This window comes from Onychomys torridus, chromosome 4 (genome assembly GCF_903995425.1).
Source record: "Onychomys torridus chromosome 4, mOncTor1.1, whole genome shotgun sequence".
NCBI lineage: Eukaryota > Metazoa > Chordata > Mammalia > Rodentia > Cricetidae > Onychomys > Onychomys torridus.
In genome coordinates, this window is record NC_050446.1 from 143278308 (window position 1) to 143300045 (window position 21738).

Genomic DNA, 21738 nt, shown 5'->3' on the forward strand with positions numbered 1-21738 from the left:
GATCTCATTACAGATGGTTGTGAGCCACCATGTGGGTGCTGGGAATTGAACTCAGGACCTCTGGAAGAACAGTCGGTGCTCTTAACCTCTGTGCCATCTCTCCAGCCCCCGCCTCTCCTCTTAACAGTAAATACAAAGAAGCTTCTAGCATACATACCAGAGAGCGCCACCCAGTCCTACTCTGTCTCCTTTCACTTCTGGTCTTTCTGCAAGAGGAACACTAAAGTCACCGCCTCTCCCACCAACACCAAAGGCTGTCTGTTGTTTCTCTCCCTGTCAACGTCCTCTCTCTCCCTGGGGGTCTGGGGACAAATGTCTCTCCACTTAAAACACTCACGAGCTGCTTCAGTGGGAAACCAAATCCCTCTCTCACGTTTGCAGCTTTGCATTGAGAATTTATTACATTTTTATAGCAGTGGGCTCATCAATTAAGATCTGTGTAGTGTCTTCTGGAGGTGATGACGTGAAGGGCGTGGCTTAGCGGTGAGAGGGGGATGTGGCTGCCATTTCTTCTCCCTCTCAAGGGAGCCTCTCCTGTCTCTGCCCCTGGCTCCACCCACCCTTCCTCCTCCCCGTGGGATGAGAGGAAGAAGAGGCTTTAATACTCCTACTCTCATCTCTAGCTTTGAGCCACCCTGCTCTGTCTGGGGCCATCTGTGTCTGGTGACATCCCCTTGCCCCTCCACAGCAGCAGTGACAGGTAGGAGGACAGGCTGTAGAGCAAGTGTGTTTCCTTTCCTCACAGGGACACGGAGATTGATGACCTAAAGACTCAGCTGTCCCGCATGCAGGAGGACTGGATTGAGGAGGAATGCCATCGCGTGGAAGCCCAGCTGGCTCTGAAAGAGGCCCGCAAGGAGATCAGGCAGCTGAAGCAGGTCATCGACACTGTCAAGAACAACCTGATTGACAAGGACAAGGGGCTGCAGAAGTACTTCGTGGACATCAATATCCAGAACAAGAAGCTGGAGACGCTGCTGCACAGCATGGAGGTAGCCCAGAATGGAGTAGCCAAGGAGGAAGGAACTGGGGAGTCGGCTGGAGGGTCCCCTGCACGCTCCCTCACCCGCAGCTCCACCTACACCAAACTGAGTGACCCAGCTGTCTGTGGTGACCGCCAGCCAGGGGATCCCTCCAGCGCCTCTGCTGAGGATGGAGCTGACAGTGGATTCATGGCTGCTGACGACACACTGAGTCGGACGGACGCCCTGGAGGCCAGTAGCCTGCTGTCATCAGGAGTGGACTGTGGCCTTGAGGAAGCCTCACTGCACAGCTCCTTCAATCTGGGCCCCCGCTTCCCTGCCAGCAACACCTATGAGAAGCTGCTTTGCGGCATGGAGGCTGGAGTGCAAGCCAGCTGCATGCAGGAGCGGGCCATCCAGACAGACTTTGTGCAGTACCAGCCTGACCTGGACACCATCCTGGAGAAAGTAGGCCAGGCTCAGGTGTGTGGGACAGTCCCCAAGGACAGGCACTCAGAGCTGGATCCGTACCCCTCAGGGCCCAGAGACCCCAACTCAGCAGTGGTGGTGACAGTGGGGGATGAACCTGAGGCCCCAGAGCCCATCACCTGTGGGCCAGCTACACACCGGCCTGCAGCCAACTCCAGCCCGGGACTGCCAGTGAGTGTGGTGTGTCCTGTGGAAGAGGAGGAGGAGGCAGCTGCCACCGAAAAGGAACCCAAGAGTTACTGGAGCCGTCACTACATTGTGGATCTGCTGGCTGTGGTAGTGCCAGCTGTGCCAACAGTGGCCTGGCTCTGCCGCTCCCAGCGGCGCCAGGGCCAGCCCATTTACAACATCAGCTCCCTGCTGCGGGGCTGCTGCACAGTGGCCTTGCACTCCATCCGCAGGATCAGCTGCCGCTCCCTGAGCCAGCCGAGCTCCGGCTCAGTCGGCGGCTCCCAGCTCTGAGGAGGCTGCCAGCTCTCCACTTTTGGCAGCCTGACCACTGATTGTAGGATGCCATTGGCTGCCCCCCTCAGATCCCCATGGGCATCCTCTTATTTACTTTCAGGTCTAGAACAGAACCCCCCCCCCCCCCCAGATGTTAACAGTGTCAGGGATTCAGAAAAGCATCCCAAAGCTTTAAGAGAAAAGGTAAAGGTGGCCAGTTGAAGAGGGAGAAGCTGGGAAGAGCTCCTCTCTGGCCCCTCTGGCCCCTCTGGCCACCCAGACTTCAGACAAGACAGGCCCTGCTCAGAGCGTCTCCGGCTGTGTTGATCTGGGGATCCTCCTTTTCCTTGCATCCTTCCCAGCGCCCAGTCCACCTCCATGTCTTCTTTCCCACACTACCCCTTGTGCCCTCCTCAGGCTCCTGGACCAGTATTACCTCCTCAAATGGAGGCAGCCAGGACCCCAAATGCAGAGAACCACTCCAAGCAGGGTCTGGCTGCCTGGGTCCCACTGAAGCTCCAGCCTCTCCCTTGCCCTGGGATGCAAAGTGTGATCCAGCTGGCATGACCAGCTCAGGCAGGAGGGGCAGAGGGTAGGGTAGGTTCTGTGTCTGTCTGTCTGTCCTCCAGGCCTTCCCCACAGTCTGTTTTCCTTTTGGCTTCTGGGTGTGTTAGATCTTCATGAGCTGTCCAGTGCCCATCACTACCCTGACAGACTAATCATGGGACTGGGAGGGAGCGCCAGTACAGAGAAGGCAAGGCCAGCAGCTCTAGGAACCCTTTGCCTTCTGAGATGAGTCCATCTCATCTGTAGCCTAGAGATGCCTCAGCGAGTTGGGAAAGTCAGAAGTCACTTGCCCCAGGCCCTTCGACCTCAGACCCTACCTATGTTTGCTCTTGGTTCCCTTAGGGTCTTGGTTTCCCACCCATCCCAGAACCCCTTGCTGCTTGCTTTCTGGGATGAGGACTTCTGAATCTCTGACCCAGCTGTCTCCAGAGGAAGGTGGCCATCTGGAGGAATCTCCAGATGGGGTTCTTAAGCCACAGTATCTGCCTATCCATGCCAAAGCAGGGTCCCCTGAGTGTGTTTCCTAATCAGGGGCATGGCCAGGCAGTGGGAGCCTGCCTGGGCTGCTCCAGTCAGCCTGGGAAAATGCCCAGATCCTCACCTCCCTCTTCCCAGAGAGGTCATACCTACCTGACTGGCCCACACCCAGGGAGTTGGTAGAAGCCTGCATCTCAACTCTCTGGCATAGGAGCCTCTCTGGTTCTCTGCTAAGGTCGCTTGCCCTCACCGATGCCCCGGTAGCCACTACTTGACTCCTGAGTTCTGCCCTCCACTCTGTGCCCTCCCCAAGGGCACCTGCATGCACTGGGAATGGGCAGCCAGCCTAGCCATCAGGGCAAGAGCCCTCTGCCACGCGCTCTGTGCCTCCAAAACTCCCCCATCTTGGCTGGGGCCTCAGACCAGCCATCCTTGGTGGAGCACCCCTACCCCAGCTGAACCAAACCCAGATGCCTGAGGCCTCGCTGGGGCTGCCCCATAGGACACTGGGGTGGTGCCATGGAGAGACAGGGGATAAAACTGATCCAAAGTGAAGCTGCCTCTGGCGCCGTGCACTCATGGAGCTCCACATGTCTCCTTAGCAACAGTCGAAGCTCTGCTGAGAAAATAAATGTATGAACTATATTTGACAACATAAAATCCATATATTTTTCACCATTGGCATTTAGTCCAACTTCGCAGCCCCTCTGTTCCATGTCTTGCTGTCTGGGCCTTCTTGTCGTGTCTCGTGTCTTGGTGGACTTGGGCAGGGCTAGGACTGTGGTCCGCTCTGCTCCTGCTGCTGGAGAAGCCATTGTAAAGTGTCCAGGTCTGTAGAGGCAGTAAGTGAAACTGACCATCACCCTGCTCTGACCCTAGCCCTGCCTCGCCTACAGCAGGGGTCCTCTTTTGTGAGTTCTGCCTATTAGAAGGGCTCTGCTCCTTGCCAGTGGAGTGAGCAGGTCATTACCCAGCCCTTGGATGACCCTGGGTCCCTACAGGCTGGGGTACAGGTCCTGTTCCTAAGTGTATATAAGCCTAGAGTCCCGTACCCATGCAAAGGGGTTGCAATGCCTATGCAATCCCAGGAAGTGGGCTTGGAAGTAGACACTTCAGCAGTCTGCTGGTTCCAGATCTGGAGGAGGTGGTTGAGAGCAAGGTGGGACTGGGCCAGGCTCCCCCTTTGAAGCTCATCCCCAAAGCTCCCCCTTTCCTCCTAGTTGGCCAGCCCCCATAGGCTGCAATTTGCCCTCTTGCCCTTGGCTCCTGGAGCAGAAATGTTTAGGGTGCTCCTTTCCCCGCCTCCAGTCAGAGCTAACAAGGTCTTGAGGAAGTGTCCCCGGGAACTACCTTCTATAGCTACTGAACCCTTGGAGCGCAGTAGCTTGAAGTAGCAGCTCCTTAGTTCCGGAGCCCTCTGTCGGGGCTCAGTGAGGACTTCTAAACAGAGGCAGCCTTGAGCAGAGTTCACAGCCAATGTCTTCAAGCAGGTAGCATACATAGCTTTTCACTGAGACCCCTTCCTACCTGCACAGGCATCGGACAGCAGATCCCAGGCTTGAGGGCCAGAGGCTATCGAGGGGCCTCCACCCAGGGAACTCACAACCCCCCACCACCACCGAATAGATGACAATACAAATAGGCCACCATGCACTCTCACATTAGGCTATTCCCTTGAACTTCAGGGGACACAGGAGGGGGTCGTGGGGAGGGGTCTTGACTCTCAGTCTCCTTTGTCTTTCTGTTCGGACAGAATTGTGCCTGTAGCAGACGGCTCTGAATTAAAGCATGAACACACACGCAGCCCCTCAGCCTGGCGTCTTTGTACCGTATCATTTCTCAAAGTGAGTTGGGGTAGGTGAGAACTCACCATGGCACCCAACACAGATGGAACCAGCGACTGGCTGGCTCAGCCTCACCAGGCCCTGCTGCGTAGGGCTGGGGCCTCTCTGCCCATCTGGGATCAGGTACGGGATCTAGAATCCCCACTTTGATCACGGTCACATCCTGCCTAGCACTGGGAGAATATGCCAAGTCTTCCCAGCAGTCCTGAAATGGCTTCTTCAGCCCATTCTGTAGCTACAAAAATGGCCATGACCACTCAAGCCGGGGTCCCACCCAGTGCGGAGTCTCCTCTCCTATCCCTGCCATCCCACAGCCACCCTCAGTGCCAATATCCCTATGACAGACTGGCAAGCAGCCCACGATAGACAGACCATTGCTCTCAGAGGGACACAGATAAGGCCTTGGCCTGGTCTCTGTCCAAAAGCAAAAGCAGCCCTGGCATGTCATGGGTCCAATGATTCTGGAATTTCCAGGAACTTTCATAGAAGGGGCTGTGTTTAAAATCCACTCTTTATTCAAAAGACAGTCAAGGGTTACACAAGTAACCTATATACAGTCTGTGACAAAGGTCGATGAAGGCAAGGGACACATGAGGAGGTCCTCTGTCAAGTCAGGTGGCTGAGCTTCTAGAAGACGCAAAAGTCTGCAAAGGGACCCTTTCCGTGACATTCTGCCGTTCTGCCTAAGTGCCTAAGTGCCCAGCAGCTAGGGTACAGAGAACCAAGTGCCTGAGTCCCTCCTGCACCTCAGCACGGCTAGGAGTCAGGCCTGGAAACAGCAATGGCAGACTCATCCAATATGCGTCCACCTGGGACATGGCCCTGCAATACCCAGACCCAGACAGCTGGCCAGCTGCAGCCTGTCATCCGAGGACTGCTGTCTGCTGCGGGATGATGGGAGGCCCGGGCTGCCCTGTGACTTCAGATGTCTGGAATGGAGTGGTCCATGGTGTGGTGAAGCAGCAGTGGGGACAACCTAGAGAGGGCAACAGTGACAGTGGCTGAAACGGGCCCGTTTGTCCTTCATCCCACCCGTCTGCAAACCCACAGGGGCTGCATTCAGCCCCCACTTCTAAGGACTCCAAGTCATGAGACCCCACTAGCCACCATGAACTGGAGAAATAGAGGATAGAGCAGACCAGACCTGTGCTCTGGGTCAGCACTGAGGCTGCCAGGGCACAGGAGGTGGACAGGAAGCAGAGTGCAGAGGTCAGGTTAACAGCCTTACTTTTTAACCATATGCTCGTAGATCACAGTGGGGATGATGGTCAGTGTGACGATATTTCCGGCTGTGGTCAGAATCTCCGTAATCTTTTTGTCCTAAGAGGAAGAGAGTAACTGGTCATCCTGAGGAACAGGAAGAGCACTGCCACCTGACGGGTAGCTCAGCGTGGCTGTTGCTAAAGGACACCACCTACACCTCACACCTGCTTGCAGCAGCTGGCTGCTGGGACCCTGGACATCTCAGGTAGGGTATTATTGCTCTCATTTGAGATTGGCAGGGTCACAGGAGCATGGCACTGGCCTCCCATTCTTGAAGGCCAGCCATGTGGGCCTTACAGCACTGCCCCATGAATGTGTCTCTCCTGTCTCTGCCAACTTCACTGGCCCCAGTTACACTTAGGACACTGGGCCCACCTGGGTCCTCAGATCCTGCTGGTTCACCAGCCTGAGCCAGCCACATGGGTCCTCTCCCACACCTCACTGACTAGTAAGAAAAGCTTGTAGAAAAGCTACATAAAGAGAACAGACAAGCTCCATGCAGACGGTGTCCACCAGTCAAATGACTACAGTTGTGATAAAGGGCCTCTGGTCCCTGCTCAGCTCCTGGTGACCATCATTTTGCCTATGTACAGAATCTGGTTCTGTGCTTTCTTAGTTGTTCCAGAATAAATGGGAGAAGAGATGCCCCATAGGACTAGTGATGGCCACAAAATTGGAAAGATAACTGACTTCAAAAAGAACAACTACTAGGCACCGCTCAAGAGCATAGACCTAGTACCTGAGGGTCTCACGGTACCATAGCTAGGTGGAGTAACCTGTAAGTTCAGTGATGCCTTGGGCATCTGGGCAGCTATGTGAACCACTTCCAAGCATGGCTACTCTCAGAGTTAGGAATGGACTGCTAGCTTTTCAAAGAAGCAACCCCTAGCTGCTCAGGAGTGGCATTACTGCACTCAGCTTTTCAAGCATAGACTGTGATGGCCTTTTGCCTGGTGTGCTTGACCACAGAGAAATGGGAGAGGATTCACCAGGAGGATCTCAGACATAGGAAGAATGTCCTAATCACAGTAGTACAGCCACCAGAATAGTCTCCCCAGAAGGTGAAGGGGACTGCCAGGGACAAGGAAGCAGACTCATGACTGGAGTGGCTTATGCCCTGTGGTGATAATTTATCTGTGTCCCCCAATAAAATTCATCTGAGGATCAGAGGATAAAGGTCAGCCACTATTAGTTAAAAACCATAGAGACCTGGAGGTCTGTATAGACAGGCAGTGACAAGGAAGTGAGGTAGCTGGTCTAGATAGCCAATGAGAGCACAGAACAGCAAGGCAATAAAGGTGTGGGTAAGACAGGAAGTAACTCACTTTTGGAAGCTGCAGAGGTGGTGAGGTAAGCTCAGCTGGTGGCTTCTCTGATCTCTAAGGCTTTCACCCTATATTTGGCTCCGTGTCTTTTTATTTAATAAGACCACCTAGAAATCCGTCTACAATGCCCACTGTGGGGTGAGATGCCACCACCTGCCCCATGAGCACCAATGGGGTGGGAGCACTCCCGCTGTAGCGGCATGAGTCAGGACTGGGTTGCTCTCACTTGTTCCGGTCTCAAACCAGAGCTCCTTACTGCCCATTCCCAGAAGACACCCCTCTTCCCACATCTACGGCATGTAGAGAGGATTTACCTACCCTCCCTAAATAAGCCAAGGCCAGCAATGGATTTCCAAGTCACAGTTTTCTAAAGGAAACCTCATTCCTGAACGTGATTAGCATCCAAAGAGAAGCGCCACACAGAGGAGGAGGTGTCCTGATGGCCAGCAGCCACCCAGGGATGCCGTGTCCTCGGACATCAGGATACCCCTCTGGCATATCTTGCATGGTGGCAAGTTCTTACTGGGCACTTACTCATTCTGTGTGACAACTGCTCAGAGCTTCACAAACACAGTGATACCTTAGGATGGGGATGTTGAGGCTCTGGCAGGTTCTACATCCTATGCAGACAGGAGCCATCTCACCCCCACCATCTCCACAGTGCCCGAATTTCCTGGCAGAGCTACACCACTGCCTACCTTTAGCCCAATGACGTTCTGTCCATTCACCTCACACACGTAGTGGTTGGTGAGAAGTCCATTACGGGCTGCAGAGCTTCCCTTTACCACAGATACAATCTTCCCCTTCTTGATGAAAAATCCAACTTGGCCTGAGCTGTCCTTGTGCATAGTGACAGTCCGCTGGAATGGCCTGGTAGAGAGGGACAGTAAGCAGGGCTTGCGGCGGTGGCTGGGGCCAAGCAGGAGGATACTGGGACCTGGCTACTGACCTGTCCCGAACAATCATGACAATCTTCTCCGCGGATGCCTTCTTCAGTGCTTTGTGAGCTTTGTATGTGCTCCACCCAGCACAGTCACACCCATCAATCTGCAGGATCTGGTCCCCAAAGCGCAACCCCACAAGGGATGCAGGGGTGTTGGCCTGGACCAGCTGCACAAAGAGCCCCTGGGAAGCAAGACTCCAGAGTCAGTACCCCTGGCTGCCTGTCCCAGGCCCCTCCTCTCAGATGTTCATTTCCCCTTACCCTGTGAGCTTACAGGGTAGTAGGACTTAAGGTCTGCAGGGAGATACACAGGTTACCCCTATTTTCCTGTAGGAGGAAACACACCAGACCACACAGAGTCTGCTGAATCAGGATTTCAGCATCACAACCAATTCTCCTGTATCACCCTTCCCAAGGGCATCATCTGGCTGGCTTTCTCTACAGTCATCAGGAAGCCAGACCCAAGGGCATTGGGGTACAGGAAACAGGGGCTCTAAGTAAAAGGAGCCTTGCATGGGGCTTAAAGAGGATCCTGATCCAACTAGGCACAGCCTTGAGGCCTTGGGTATTATGGTGCCTGCTTGGAACCTTCCTTACTGTGGACAGAGACTCCCTGAGCCCTGGAAGGGGAGGCCCCTATACTCTACGCCAACTCAGACTGCCAGGCAACTGTCCCAAAAGGGAGCTTGTATCCCTGGGGCTGTGACAAGTGCTATTTAGCACCAGAGAGGCACACTGTCCTCCAGGCGTCCTCCACAGATCTTGCCTACCTTGTCAACAGCCTGCAGGCGCAGTCCAGTCTTGCCACGCTCATCCTTGCACAGGTGGATCTCACGCATCCCAGGCTTGATCTCTGCACGCAGCACACCCAGGTTGTTCCCAGAGACTGGTGCTGCCACCTGGCCAGGCCCTGGGCTAGTGACCACCATCTGCAAACACAAGCGAGGGAGGGTGGTCAGCCAGGCACCTAGGGCCCAAGCCTCCAGGGTCTGGGTTCTAGGAAGGGATGAGTAAGAGGATGGAACAGTCCCTGGGTTCCACACACACACAAACACACTTGGCAGAGGCTGAGTGGGAATGGAGCTTGATGATGCCACTAGAGGGCATCAAAATCCATACCCCAAAACACGAGAGGAAAGGGAAAGGAAGCTGGGATTTATTTTCCAAAGGAAATGAATGTCAAGAAAAGATCCATTTAAAACAAAGACATTTCACAGCATGTAATGAGCCATGGAAAATGAAAGGCTAGTTTTGACTTTGTCTGGAACCAAGACAAATAAAAATTAACAAATGATTTCTCCTGTGAGACAGAAGAGAAGGATGTCTAGTCTTAGGCACAGGACAGTGAGGCAAAAAAATAGAAAAAAGGTACACAGCACAGGAAGGAAATATAATTACTCCTGTTGATAAATGGTATAATGGGCTACTAGAATATCCACAGATATCTAAGAACAAATTCCTACCTATAAGTAAATACATGCAAACATTCGAAGTCCTAGAATTAATGCCAGCACATAGAAATCAACTGTGCTGGGCATGGCAGCATGCATTTGTAGCTACCAATAAGGCTGAGGCAAGAGGATAAACTTGAACCCAAGAGCTGGAAGTCAGGCTGAGCAAGACACAACTGTGTTAATCTACACTCTGACCAAAAAGGGGGGAGGGCAGGAGAAACAAGATATGTATGAATCTAACAAGACATGTGCAGAAATTGTGTGACCAAGATCCTGATAAAGATCAACAAAGACCTAAGCAGACAGCTCTCCAGTGTGCACACCCGGAGGAGCTAGCAAAGCTGTTGACTCCTCAGGCTGACACACAGACACAGCACATTTCTATCAACATCCTCCAAGCCGTTTTGGTGATGCAGGTGGGATATTCTAGCTTAAGGTAGAAAGGCAACGGGGTGTGAACAGTGAAACCTATTCAGACAAAAAGAACAATGTGGGTTGGGGATTTAGCTCAGTGGTAGAGCACTTGCCTAGCAAGCGCAAGGCCCTGGGTTCAGTCCTCAGCTCCTGGGGGTTGGGGGGGGGGGCGACAAAATGTGAGGAACTGCACAGACACATCAAGGTTTCTTTTGCCACAGTACCCAAGGCAGCAGCAGGTACTGAACACCTCAGTCAACAACCAACTAGGAAATCCAGAGAGATCCTTACCACCGAGAGGACAATTGCTTTGTGGCAGAGGTCAAGATCAGTTGGGATATGGGACTATCTCAACAAGTTTCACTGCAGCGATTGATGACCAGGGGAAAAATAGGAACTATGACATAGGAACTTTCTCTGCCAGTGTCAGAGCAACAGGTGGTAACTGAAGTTCAGGTGTCACCCACCAGGAGGAAACTCCCTGATGGGTGACTCTCAGATAGGCAAGGCCTGAGACCACACACCCCAGAATGTCTTTTGCTTCTGCTGTGGCCTCACGTTTGCCACTGCCGTCTTTCTCTGGTATCTGGCATGGTATGAATGGGGGTGGAGATCCCCACGGCCAGTAATGTAGTGTGTTTATCCCGTGGAAACATGCCATTCACCTGGGCGTTTTCACCTGTGGATTATTATGAAGATGATTTCTTCCTAAGATGTACTATCTAATTGATTATAATAATGTTAGTTTAAATTGAGTTTTGATGATAAAAAATAAAACAAGGAAGTGTCACACAGCTAGAACACATGAAGGAGCTGTATAGACTGTGGCTTAGGTTAATGATTCAGAAAAACAATTGAGTCCCAGTAGGCCAGCTAATTTAAATTCCTTTAATCTTAGTGTTGGGAGATGTGTTCACAAGTTTTGGAGTGCATCATGGCTGAAACAAAGCTTTGACAATAACTCAAAGTTAGGCTAAGGTGTCTTGTCAAACAGCTTTGAGGTGAAAAAAACATCAAGAATCAGAGAATTGGGAGGAAAACATCAAGAGAGTTAGAAGGAGAAGGAATAATAATAAAAATTGCTGAGTATGGAGCTGGCTCGGCAATTAAGAGCACTTGTTGCTCTTGCAGAGGACCCAGGTTTGATTCCCAGTACCCACATGGTGGTTTACAACCTTCTATAACACCGGTTCTAGGGATCTGACACCCCCTTCTGGCTTCTTCAGGTACCAACCACACATGTAGTGCACATACATACAGGCAAAACAGTAATATACATAAAAATAAAATAAATCTTTTCAAAAACATCCAGGAAACTGGGTGGTGGTGGCTCATGCCTCTAATCACAGTACTCAGGAGGCAGGGGCAGCGTGTCTACAGAGCATGGTCTACAGAGCGAGTTCCAGGACAGTCAGAGCTACACAGAGAAACCCTGTTATGAAAAAACCAACAGCAACAACAACAAAAAATCCAGGAGTGGTGGTGCATGTCTTTAGTTCCAGCACTTGGAAGGCAGAGGCAGGTATCTATCTCTATGAGTTTGAAGCTACCTGGTCTCCGTAGCCAATTCGAGGTCAGCCAAGGCTACATAGTGATACCCCATGTCAAAGAAAAAAAAAGGCACTCATCATAATTTAGGGTGAGTGCATCTGGGTCCCAATTGCTGTTATAAAGAATGACTGGGTCAACACACACACACACACACACACACACACACACACACACACACACACACACACACTTTTTTAAATGGCAAGACAAGAGGTAGGATGTTTAGTGGCCACCTGAGGCAGGGGAAAACAAATACCTACATTGTCACCGTCTGGAGTCTGAGGCAGGCTCTTCTGGACCTCTTGGCTAGAGAGGGACAGCCCCATATAACTCTCCAGTTCCGCCAAGTTTGGGTACAACTCTGATGGTAAAGAAGAGACAAGGATCACTCAGGGGCTTGTACAGAGCCACCTTGGCTGGCCCAGGGCCACTCATGTTCAGTGAACCTGGGAAACTTCAAGAACACCCTGACCCCCTGACCATGTTGTGTGTCCCGGGGATGCTTTCCAAGTGGCATGGGCCAGCTCTGCCAAAGGTTCGAAGCACCTATGTCTAGCAGAAGCCTCAGACACTGAGACTCTCCTATAGCCCTGAGGCACTCAATTCGACTGCTTTGACAGCTGACACAAAGCCAGAGCAGGTGCAGGCCATGGCGGATGGCAACTCAGGGAGACGGCAGAGCACCGAAAGGGGAACCATGGGCCCTAGTTGAAGCTTCTCTCATTAGACTGGCTCAAGATTGCTATGGGCTTCTGTAAGGGCTACCTCAAAGTCTGGTCTCCCCAGATGGTCTGCCTATGGTGGCCCCAAACCAGGCAATTTCTGCCTCACATGTCAGTTTCTCCAATGTTTCCTCAAAGGGTGGAGGTTCATTATACATGAGTCCCACAAAGTGACAGGTGAAAAACGGGCATTGAGAAGTGGCCAGAATGCATGGCACACCCAGGAGAGGCGGGCCTGCCCAGGGACAGGAGTCTCATGTTGCCTTCCACACCTGGTGAGAGACCCAGCAATGCTGGGTTGTGTGACAGAGCTGTCATGATGCTGGGGTCAGGTTTACTCACCTGAAAGTGGGGGTGCAGAAGCCATTGGGGCCGACGGAGTGAGCATCCTGGGTGAGGCTCTGGCTTGGGCCTGAAAAGAATGTGGAGTGTTGCTCAGCTGTAGCTGGGGCTCTTGGAGTCTGGGAGTCCCTGAGGCAGGGGCTCTCAGCATTGAGTATGATTATAGACTTGTGGTGGGGAGGTGCCCTGGAGCCCTCAATGTTCCAGACCATATGTAAATGTAACCTCTACATGTGTATGTGTAAAAGCCAGGTATAGAAAGTCAAATACCGCTAGGCGGTGGTGGCGCACGCCTTTAATCCCAACACTCGGGAGGCAGAGCCAGGCAGATCTCTATGAGTTCGAGGCCAGCCTGGTCTACAAAGTGAGTTCCAGGAAAGGCAGGCGCAAAGCTACACAGAGAAACCATGTCTCAAAAAACCAAAAAAAAAAAAAAAAAAAAAAAAGAAAAAAAGAAAAAAAGAAAAAAGAAAAGAAAGTCTAATACTGCATGTGCCACACCAAAGCTAAATGGATAATGTTCTATAGCACAGTGGAGCAACTGTGATGCATATCCAACAATGACTAATATTTCAAAATAGCTACCTGAGAGGGATTGGAGTATTCCAAGCCCAAAGAACTGACATAAGCCAGAAGTGGTGGATGTGCCAGGACCCCTGATCTGACCAGTACAGTGTATACATTGGATGAAATGTCACATGTACCCCCACGAAAATGTATAACCACAAAGTGTCAATTAAAAATCAAAATGGTATACTTCTTAAGGCAAGAGAGACAGGGCTCAGCAGTCAAGAGCACTTGCTGTTCTCGCAGAGGACCTGGGTTCAGTTCCCAGCACCCACATCCTAATTCACAACCATCTATACTTCAGTTGCAGAGGATATGATACCCTCTTCTGGCCTCTGTGGGCACCAGGCATGCACATGGTACATATACATCCATGCAGGGAAAACACACATACAAAGTATAAAAATAAGTAATCTTATTTTTAATGTGGCCTTTTTGGACATACATCTTTCTGGCAGAAAGTTCTCTGGGGCCTATGACCAACTATTTTCTGCCCCGTGGCAGCCAAAGCATGAAAGCCCAACTCTCAACCAACTTCTCAGGGAGAAAGGATGAAATTCCCAAAGGCTTCTGGGAACACAGAGGGGGTGGGGTGGAGGTGAAACAGGATGTTTGGGGCTGAGCAGGCTGAGCCCAAACCTTGAGTTTCCTGGGGAAATTAGCTGTTACCTGGGGTGCTCCTTCAGAGGATGGGAAAGTGCCAGAACCCACATGACTGTGGCTAGTTTCTCTTTCGACAGGCCTTAACTCCTGGACTCCCCCGTTACCCATCAGTCCAGTGGTTCCCGTCCTTCCTAATGCTGTGACTTGGAACTTGTTACCTCATGTTGTGGTGACCCCAACCATAAAATCATTTTCATTGCTATTCATAACTGTAATTTTGCTCCTGTTTTGAATCGTAATGTAAATATCTGTGTTGGTCTTAGATGACCCCTGTGAAAGGGTCGTTCAATCCCCAACGGGGTCGCTACCTACAAGTTGAGAGCCACTGCATCAGCTTCTGCACTGGGTCCTAGGGCTTCCAAGGAGTTCCCAAGGGCTTCCAGTTCCCAGCATCCCCCAAGACAAGCCTTAGCTACTAAGGTTAATTCCCAAGGTCACGATAAGGGACTCTATGCAGATGGAGACTAGTTCCTTACCTGGATGACTTGGCTCACCTTCAGGTCCTCCAGAGATGGGTATAGGACAGACATATCTGCTCCCTGAAGCACCTGCAGAGCAGAGAGGGTGAGGAAGGATGAGGATGCTGCTCCTATCTGTTCCTCGGAGTTCTGAATCCAGAAAGGCTTCAAGGCTGCTGGCTCAGGTGGTCCAGCCTCACAGACTACTCCAGTCAGGACTTGACCATAAAATCCTAAGTTTTCTTTGTGCCCCCAATCAGCAGGAAGTAGCCTAAAAAACTATGTTCACATTCCCAAAAAAATGGATTATGGATGTTTGTCTTTGTTTATAATGTTGGTTACAAATTGTTGTGGATAATGGTCAGGAAAAAAGCTAAACAAAGGAAGATTAGATTTAGGGTTGTTTTGAAAAGAAAAAAGGGGGAAATGCTGTGGGATAATGCTCATGTACACTGTAAAGATTTATCATGCCTATTGGTTTAATAAGATGCTGACTGGCCAGTAGCCAGGCAGAAAGTATAGGTGGGGTGACCAGACTAGGAGAAGGCTGGGAAGAGGAAGGGAGAGGCACAGTCTCCAGCCAGACACAGGGTAAGCAAGGTGAGAACGCTGGACTAAGAAAAGGACCAAGCCACATGGCTAAACACAGACAGGAAGTATGGGTTGATGTAAGGGTAAGAGCTAGTTAGTTATAAGCCTGAGCAATAGGCCAAACAGCTTATAATCAATATTATAACTCTATGTGTTTGTTTGGGACTGAATGGCTGCGGGACCAAGCGGGACAGAAACTCCCTACACCTATCTTCCTGAAAAACGGTAGGACAGCTACTCCTGCCGCCTGTACCCCACAGAATACCCCACAGCACTCTACCATCAGCACCAGGAGTTACTATCCCATTACAGAGATGAAGAGCCAGGGTTTACACCAGTCTGTCTGTTTCTCAAGCTCAATCTCCACCCACAAAATTCCACATCTGACTGACCCTGGACCTTAGAAACCAAACCCAGTGGACCATCCAGGATGTACCCACAAGAACAGACAGGGTCAAGGACCATGTGTCAAAGGTCAGATGAACTATGAGGTTTCCTCATCCGGTTCAGCAGGTGTACATGGAGCAGCTGCTGCATACCAGGTGAGGCTGGGAGCTGGCACAGCATCACTCACAACTACAAGCAGGTTGGGACTTAGCATTTAAACAGAAAGGCAGGAGACTCTAGAAAGCCTCCCCATCCCTTTCATCCTGAGTACTTCAGCTCTGCAGTGCACCAGCTGTCTTAGGGTTATTGTTGCTGTGATGAAACACCATGACCAAAGCAGCCTGGGAGGAAAAGGGTGTACTTCACTCACATTTCCATATAACTGTTCATCACCAAAAGGAACTCAAACAGGACAGGAACTTAGAGCCAGGAGCTGAGGCAGAAGCTATGGAGGAATGCTGTTTATTGGCTTGCTCCCCATGGCATGCTCAGCCTGCTTTCTTGTAGAATCCAGAACCACCAACCGAGGGGTGGCAGAAGCTACATCAATTAAGAATATGCCCCACGGGCCTGCCTATGACTGGACCTTATGGAGGCATTTTCTCCACTGAGGTTCCTTCTTCTACTCTGGCTTGTGTCAAGTTGACATAAAAACTAGGTAGTACAATTGACCCCTTGACAACTTGACACACAAACACATCACTTATTAAGCAACACTCTGTGTTCTTTCTCAGGCCCAGGCCAGAACCTCACCTGGGATGCCCACTCTGTTGACCCTGATGGCGTCTGCACCCCCACCTTCAGGAGAGTGAGCCTGACCCGTGTCCATACCACGACATCCCTGACCCCTATCTTGTTGTCCTCAAGACCTCCTATCAACATTAATGCTACAACCAGTCTTTACAAATCCAAACACTTTAAAAGTTCAGTCCCTTTAAAAATCCAAGGTCTCCTAAAAATCCAAAATCTCTTTAGAAATTCAAAGTCTCTCAATTGTGGGCTCTTATAGCATCAAAAACAAGTTAGATCCTTTGTTACTCCATAGGGAAGAGCAGAGTGCTGATGCTATTGCATGGCACACTGGAGGCCCTGGGTTCCACTCTGGCACCACAGTCCTCTCTCCTACAAACACACAAACTTGGGGCACTTAGTATAACCCTGATCCACAGGGAGGAGGAACAGACATGCAGGGGTACTGCACACACCCACACTTCATCATCCCACCTGAGAATCTACAGCACCTCTAAGTGAGGTGTTCAAAGCAACTTAGACTATCAACCTCTTAAAAACACCCCATTCCCTCCCTAGGTGAACTGTCCAGGGGGAATTTGCCCTTCTGGGTTCTTCCCTTCACACTAACTCCTGGCTCTGTCATACTTCCTGCCCTCTGTGAGGCAGGCCACTCCAGCTAGATACCTCACCCTACCTCCCTGTCACCTCCCCCTTGCTGGACCCGCCTCCTAGGGTAAAGGTCACTGCCCTGTCACACTGGGCCTTGTCACCAGGACAGGCTCTGAGCTATACACCCACCTCGAACTCTTCAGTTACCCCGTGCCTTTCCAGCTCACTGCCACTATTAATGGTCAAGGTATGTCCTTCTTGCCCACATGTAACAGGAATGCAGAGGTGACATAGGGAACTGATTAGGCTGTACCATGATGTGTGAAACCAGTCCCATGACCCTGCATGACCCACAGGCACCAAGGGCATTCTCAAGAGTCACTTCTCCCTCTGTACTTGCTGCCCCAACCCATGTCCTCAACTACCACCCCAACCATCCAACCCAAAGTGCCAAAGCCTTCCACAATCCTCCCCCAAACAACATGGTGAGGTAGATCACAGCAATATCCTAAAGGGACCGATTTCTGCTTTGGTTAGGGTCACTATTGCTGTCATGAAACACCGTGACCAAAAGCAAGCTGGGGAGGAGACGGTTTATCTGACTTATTATTCTGTCACAGTCCATTGAGGCAGGCCAAGGCAGGAACTCAAACTGAATGGGAATCAGGAGCTGATGCAGATGCCATGGAGGAGTCTTTCTTACTTAAGGCTTGCACCTCATGGCTTGCTCAGCCTGCTTTCTTTTTTGTTTGTTTGTTTGTTTGTTTTCGAGACAAGGTTTCTCTGTGTAGCTTTGTGCCTTTCCTGGTACTCCCATTGTAGACCAGGCTGGCCTCGAACTCACAGAGATCAGTCTGCCTCTACCTCCCGAGTGCTGAATTTAAAGGCGTGTGCCGCCACTACCAGCCTGCTTTCTTATAGCACCCAGGACCACCAGCCCAAGAGTGGCCCTACCCACACTGGGCCGAGCCCTCTGGAAACCAACCACTAATTAAGAAATAAAATACCCCACAGGCTTGCATTCAGTCATATCTTATGGAGGCATTTTCTCAACAGAAGCTCCCTCCTCTCAGATGACCGTAGCTTGTGTCAAGCTGACATGAAAGAACCAACACACACACACACACACACACACACACACACTCCCCAGTAGCTCCCCTGGAACTTAGCCTGTATTTCCTAAAATGGCTCACAAGGGCTTCTTAAATCTTCCCTGGAATAGAACTGGAAGCCCAAGGGCCAGATGTAAAGAAATTGTGTTTGACCTTGCAGAATACTTAACAATTTGTTTGCAGATGCTGCACTAAACAGATTCTGACTGATCCCAGAAGAAAGGGAAGCTTTGGCACCTGCAGTGTCAACTGAACATCCACGGCCTCCAGTGTGCATGGCCTTACCACTCTCCATTGTATCTTACACCCAGGCCACTTTAGTCATCGGCATTGAGTTCCAACAGATGGCTTACCATTCTGACCTTACTCCCCAGTTCCACATCTTTCCATGTGCCTTTCCCCCACCTCTACTTTCAACTGCTGCAACAAGAAAATACCTTCAGATACTGGAATGGATGTCTCCCTCTTGTCTCTCAGCCTTAGAGTGGTAATCCCCCTGTCTGGCATACTGTCTGGATCATAAGCCCTGATCCTTGCCCAGCTCATTCCTAATAATCCTGAAGTCTCAAACTATAAGATCTTTCCCATAGGAAGCCTGCTTTGGATCAGTGCATGTTATAGTGCCTCCCTCCATGGCTTCACTCCTGTTTATTAACTAGTCTTGTAGTTGACTCCTTGTCCTGCTGTTTTTTGAGACTGAGAGTCCCAGGAGGCCTTCTCATTGGCTGCAGAACCTCTCAAACCCTGTGCACAGAGGATAATGCAATAATATGCCAGAGGCAGTATGTTTGGTCCTTCCACTCCTCCCCTTGTAAAGCAAAGTTCTGGTATTTCAATAGTATGCCCTTCTTAGAAATGGAACCAAGAACCAGGGATCTAAATCCACCTTGTGCATCAATTTGTTTTTTGTTTTTACTGTTCATTGGTGTTTTGCCATCATGTATGTCTGTATGAGCGTGTCAGGTACCCTGGCACTGAAGTTACAGACAGTTGTGAGCTGCCATGTGAGTGCTGGGAATTGAACACAGGTCCTCTGGAAGAAACAGCCAGTGGACTACGGAGCCATCTCTCCAGTCCCCACCTTGTGTAGCTTAATCCTGTATAGTTCCTTAAATATGAATTGTCAGAACATGGGTCTACCCCTTTAAGATGATCACTCTAGGGGATCAGATCCTTCAGCTTGATTTATGACCCTACCCCGAACCTGGCTCCTCCATGCTCCTGGTCACATGTCTCTCCTAGACCAAATCATATGGTGTGGCCCTTTCTGCCATTCCCCAAAAGGATATAAAACTCAAATACTGCCAGGCGGTGGTGGCACACACCTGTAATCCCAGCACTCGGGAGGCAGAGGCAGGCGGATCTCTGCGAGTTCGAGACCAGCCTGGTCTACAGAGCTAGTCCAGGACAGGCTCCAAAGCTATAGAGAAACCCTGTCTCGAAACAAACAAACAAACAAACAAAAGAAACCTCAAATGCTTTCCCATGGCTCACAGCTCCCCTGCTGTCTATGACAGTGGTCTTTCTAAGCTTTCTCTCCTAATGCAGCTCCTCTCCAGATTTTGAGGGGAAGCCACTCCTGTCCTTAATCACTTGTCTCTGACAGAAAACATTCCTTCTTAATGCTCTACCCCGTCAAGGCCTGATCATGGTTCCTATGGTCTCAAGGATCTTTCCACTAACAAAGTTCATCCCTGAAGGGTAACTTTGTGTAGGCTTCTTTCCAAACCCAACCAACCAACACTCTCCCACAGCTCCCCCATCTGCTGGCAGCCCTTCTCCTCTGACATGAACCTGTGCTAGCATTACACAATCTGAAAATAGGAAGTTCATTGCTAATTTGTACTGAAAAATATAAACAGTTGACAAGGTAAGTCACATAGCCAGGACTCCTGCTGTGGATATCTCTCTGTACAAATAAAATGCTGTTTGGCCAGTGGCTAGGCAGGAAGTATAGGCGGGACAAGAGAGAAGAGAATTCTGGGAAGTAGAAGGTTGGAGAGAGACACCGCCAGCCGCCGCCATGAGAAGCAACATGTAAAGACACTGGTAAGCCACAAGCCATGTGGCAAAGTATAGACTAACAGAAATGGGTTAATTTAAGATAGAAAAGGTAGATAACAAGCAGCCTGCCACGGCCATACAGTTTATAAGCAATATAAGTTTCTGTGTGTTTACTTGGTTGGTTCTGAGCGTCTATGGGCCTGGCGGGTAAGAGAGATTTGTCCTGACTGGGCCAGGCAGGAAAACTCTAACTACAGACTCCTTCATAGATGGGCTGTACCAACTTCCCTGCGGCTCAAGTACCCAACCAGCACTTTGCTGATTGTGTGTTGCCTGCCTGGCTGCTGGAGGAGACGGCTGTAGTTCTTGGTCTTAGGGTAGTCTTCAGGGCAAAAATGACTATCCTAAGACGAGAATTCTCAAGAGGAAGGGCGAGTATGATTCTAACCTTTTAGATCAGCTAAGGGAAGAGACCCCTTCTCCTGGGACCTGCCCTGCAGTGCACCCTCCAGATAGGTGGCATTTAACCTTGAAATAACGCTCAGCATTTACCATATACCAAACTGTGCTTTGCCACCAGGAGTATGCACCGCGCATATACAAACTAAGAGACCAGGAGTATGCACTGCGCATATACAAACTAAGAGACCACCCTGTCTACCTTTTCCTAGCAGTACAGCGGTAGAGGAGATGCGTTTTGCAGCTGCCCTCTGAGAGAAAACAGGCCCAGAGACCCACTTCCTGGAAACTCATGAGGGCTGCTGCATATCCTTTTATTGCAGGCTCCTGTTCTTCCCCTCACTACAAGGCGTCCTTGCCAGGGCAGTAACTCAAGACGAACTTGTAACCCGTCCCATCTTTAGAACTATGAGCAAGTAGGCACAGACTCCGCACACTTCACGCACTGAGTACCGGGGAGAGTCCCAATTGTCCAGGGGGCATCCTCTGTACGCCCCTACGCCCCAAGGGTCCATGACCCGGCCCTCACCCCCGCCACCGCCTACACTCTGCAATCCTAAGGCTCGGAGCCCGGCAGGAAGCTGCGTCTACCCTGCAGGCTACAACTCCCGCACAGAGATCCGGCTTGCCCACGTGCGGTGCCTACAGCGCGTGCGCACCCAGCCTGCTCGCGGTAGGCTCCCAGGGTGCCCCGCGGCTGCGGACGGTGTGTGCTGCTAGAGTGCACCCTGCTTCGGGTCTCCTTCAGGCGCCGGTATCCAGAGTCCAGCAGTGCAGCGGAGTACGGGTGGGGAAGACTACCCGTGCTCACGTGTACCCACAGAGACCAGCCGTGGCTCTCGCGAGAGCCCCTTGTTGGGGTCGTAGCTTGTCGCCGGGCTTGACTTAGTCGGCACTGAGGCAGCGGTAGATGGGAGGGAGAGCAGAGTTCACACACACCCCGCTGCTCGTTCCGGAAAGGAGATTTGCCCTCTCCCTTTAATTTAGAAGCGCCTTCAAACCCCTGGGTGCTTCTGATGTCGCCCTCTCTCCCACGCTCTCAGGATTCCGGCATGGCCCACCCACAGGCCCCAGCCATCAGTGATGGAACCATTGGACATCTGCTGCCCAGAGAAGTAGACTTGGCTGAGGGATCACTTTCCACGGAAAATCAGACCGATCGCCCTTTGTAAGGGACCTAAGCAATGGACTCCACGGGGTGCAGGAAAAGCAGGGAAGCCTCCGAGAGGGAGAAGACCGCCTACGACCACGAAGGATGGAAAGTTTGGGCTGGTGAAAGCAGAGTGTGTTGTTCCTGGATAGGGAGGCCCAGGCCTGAGTTCCACCTGCTGTTTGGATATTTATTACCCTCAAGAGACT

At 51.1% G+C, this 21738-nt stretch overlaps 2 protein-coding genes across 18 annotated transcripts in view; one reads left to right on the top strand and one right to left on the bottom strand.

The window, feature by feature from the left end:
- The window catches only part of Snph (syntaphilin), a 42646-nt gene extending 37908 nt beyond the window's left edge, over nt 1–4738 (top strand). For all 14 annotated transcript variants that reach the window (XM_036185775.1, XM_036185774.1, XM_036185777.1 and 11 more), the window contains one exon: nt 746–4738. In XM_036185775.1, coding sequence (XP_036041668.1) covers nt 746–1913 — 1168 coding nt within the window. In that variant the 3' untranslated portion in view covers nt 1914–4738. The remainder of the gene's footprint in view (nt 1–745) is intronic.
- Nucleotides 4739–5346: 608 nt separating this feature from the next.
- On the bottom strand, nt 5347–21162 carry Sdcbp2 (syndecan binding protein 2). 4 transcript variants are annotated; one of them, XM_036185465.1, is made up of 9 exons: nt 21039–21162; nt 14522–14575; nt 12798–12867; nt 11994–12094; nt 9085–9243; nt 8321–8496; nt 8070–8241; nt 6012–6103; nt 5347–5759 (listed from the first exon to the last, which is right to left on the bottom strand). In XM_036185465.1, exons 2-9 carry the CDS (start codon nt 14555–14557, stop codon nt 5705–5707), a joined length of 861 nt encoding a protein of 286 aa, XP_036041358.1. In that variant the 5' UTR covers nt 14558–14575; nt 21039–21162; the 3' UTR covers nt 5347–5704. The 4 variants fall into 4 exon arrangements, with proteins under 4 accessions (XP_036041358.1, XP_036041355.1, XP_036041357.1 ...); XM_036185462.1 differs by having other exon boundaries at nt 14504–14575; XM_036185464.1 differs by lacking the exon at nt 21039–21162 and adding an exon at nt 20925–21025 and having other exon boundaries at nt 14504–14575.
- Between the last annotated feature and the right edge of the window lie 576 nt (nt 21163–21738).

What these genes read in the sequence shown, in the direction of transcription:
- Sdcbp2 (XM_036185462.1), bottom strand. Translation starts at nt 14,557, where the DNA reads ATGTCTGTCCTATACCCATCTCTGGAGGACCTGAAGGTGAGCCAAGTC. An exon ending in AGACTCCAGACGGTGACAAT is followed by an intron (nt 9,244 to 11,993) that starts GTAGGTATTTGT and finishes TTGTGTTTGCAG; the next exon opens with ATGGTGGTCACTAGCCCAGG. An exon ending in GCCTGCAGGCTGTTGACAAG is followed by an intron (nt 8,497 to 9,084) that starts GTAGGCAAGATC and finishes CTTGCTTCCCAG; the next exon opens with GGGCTCTTTGTGCAGCTGGT.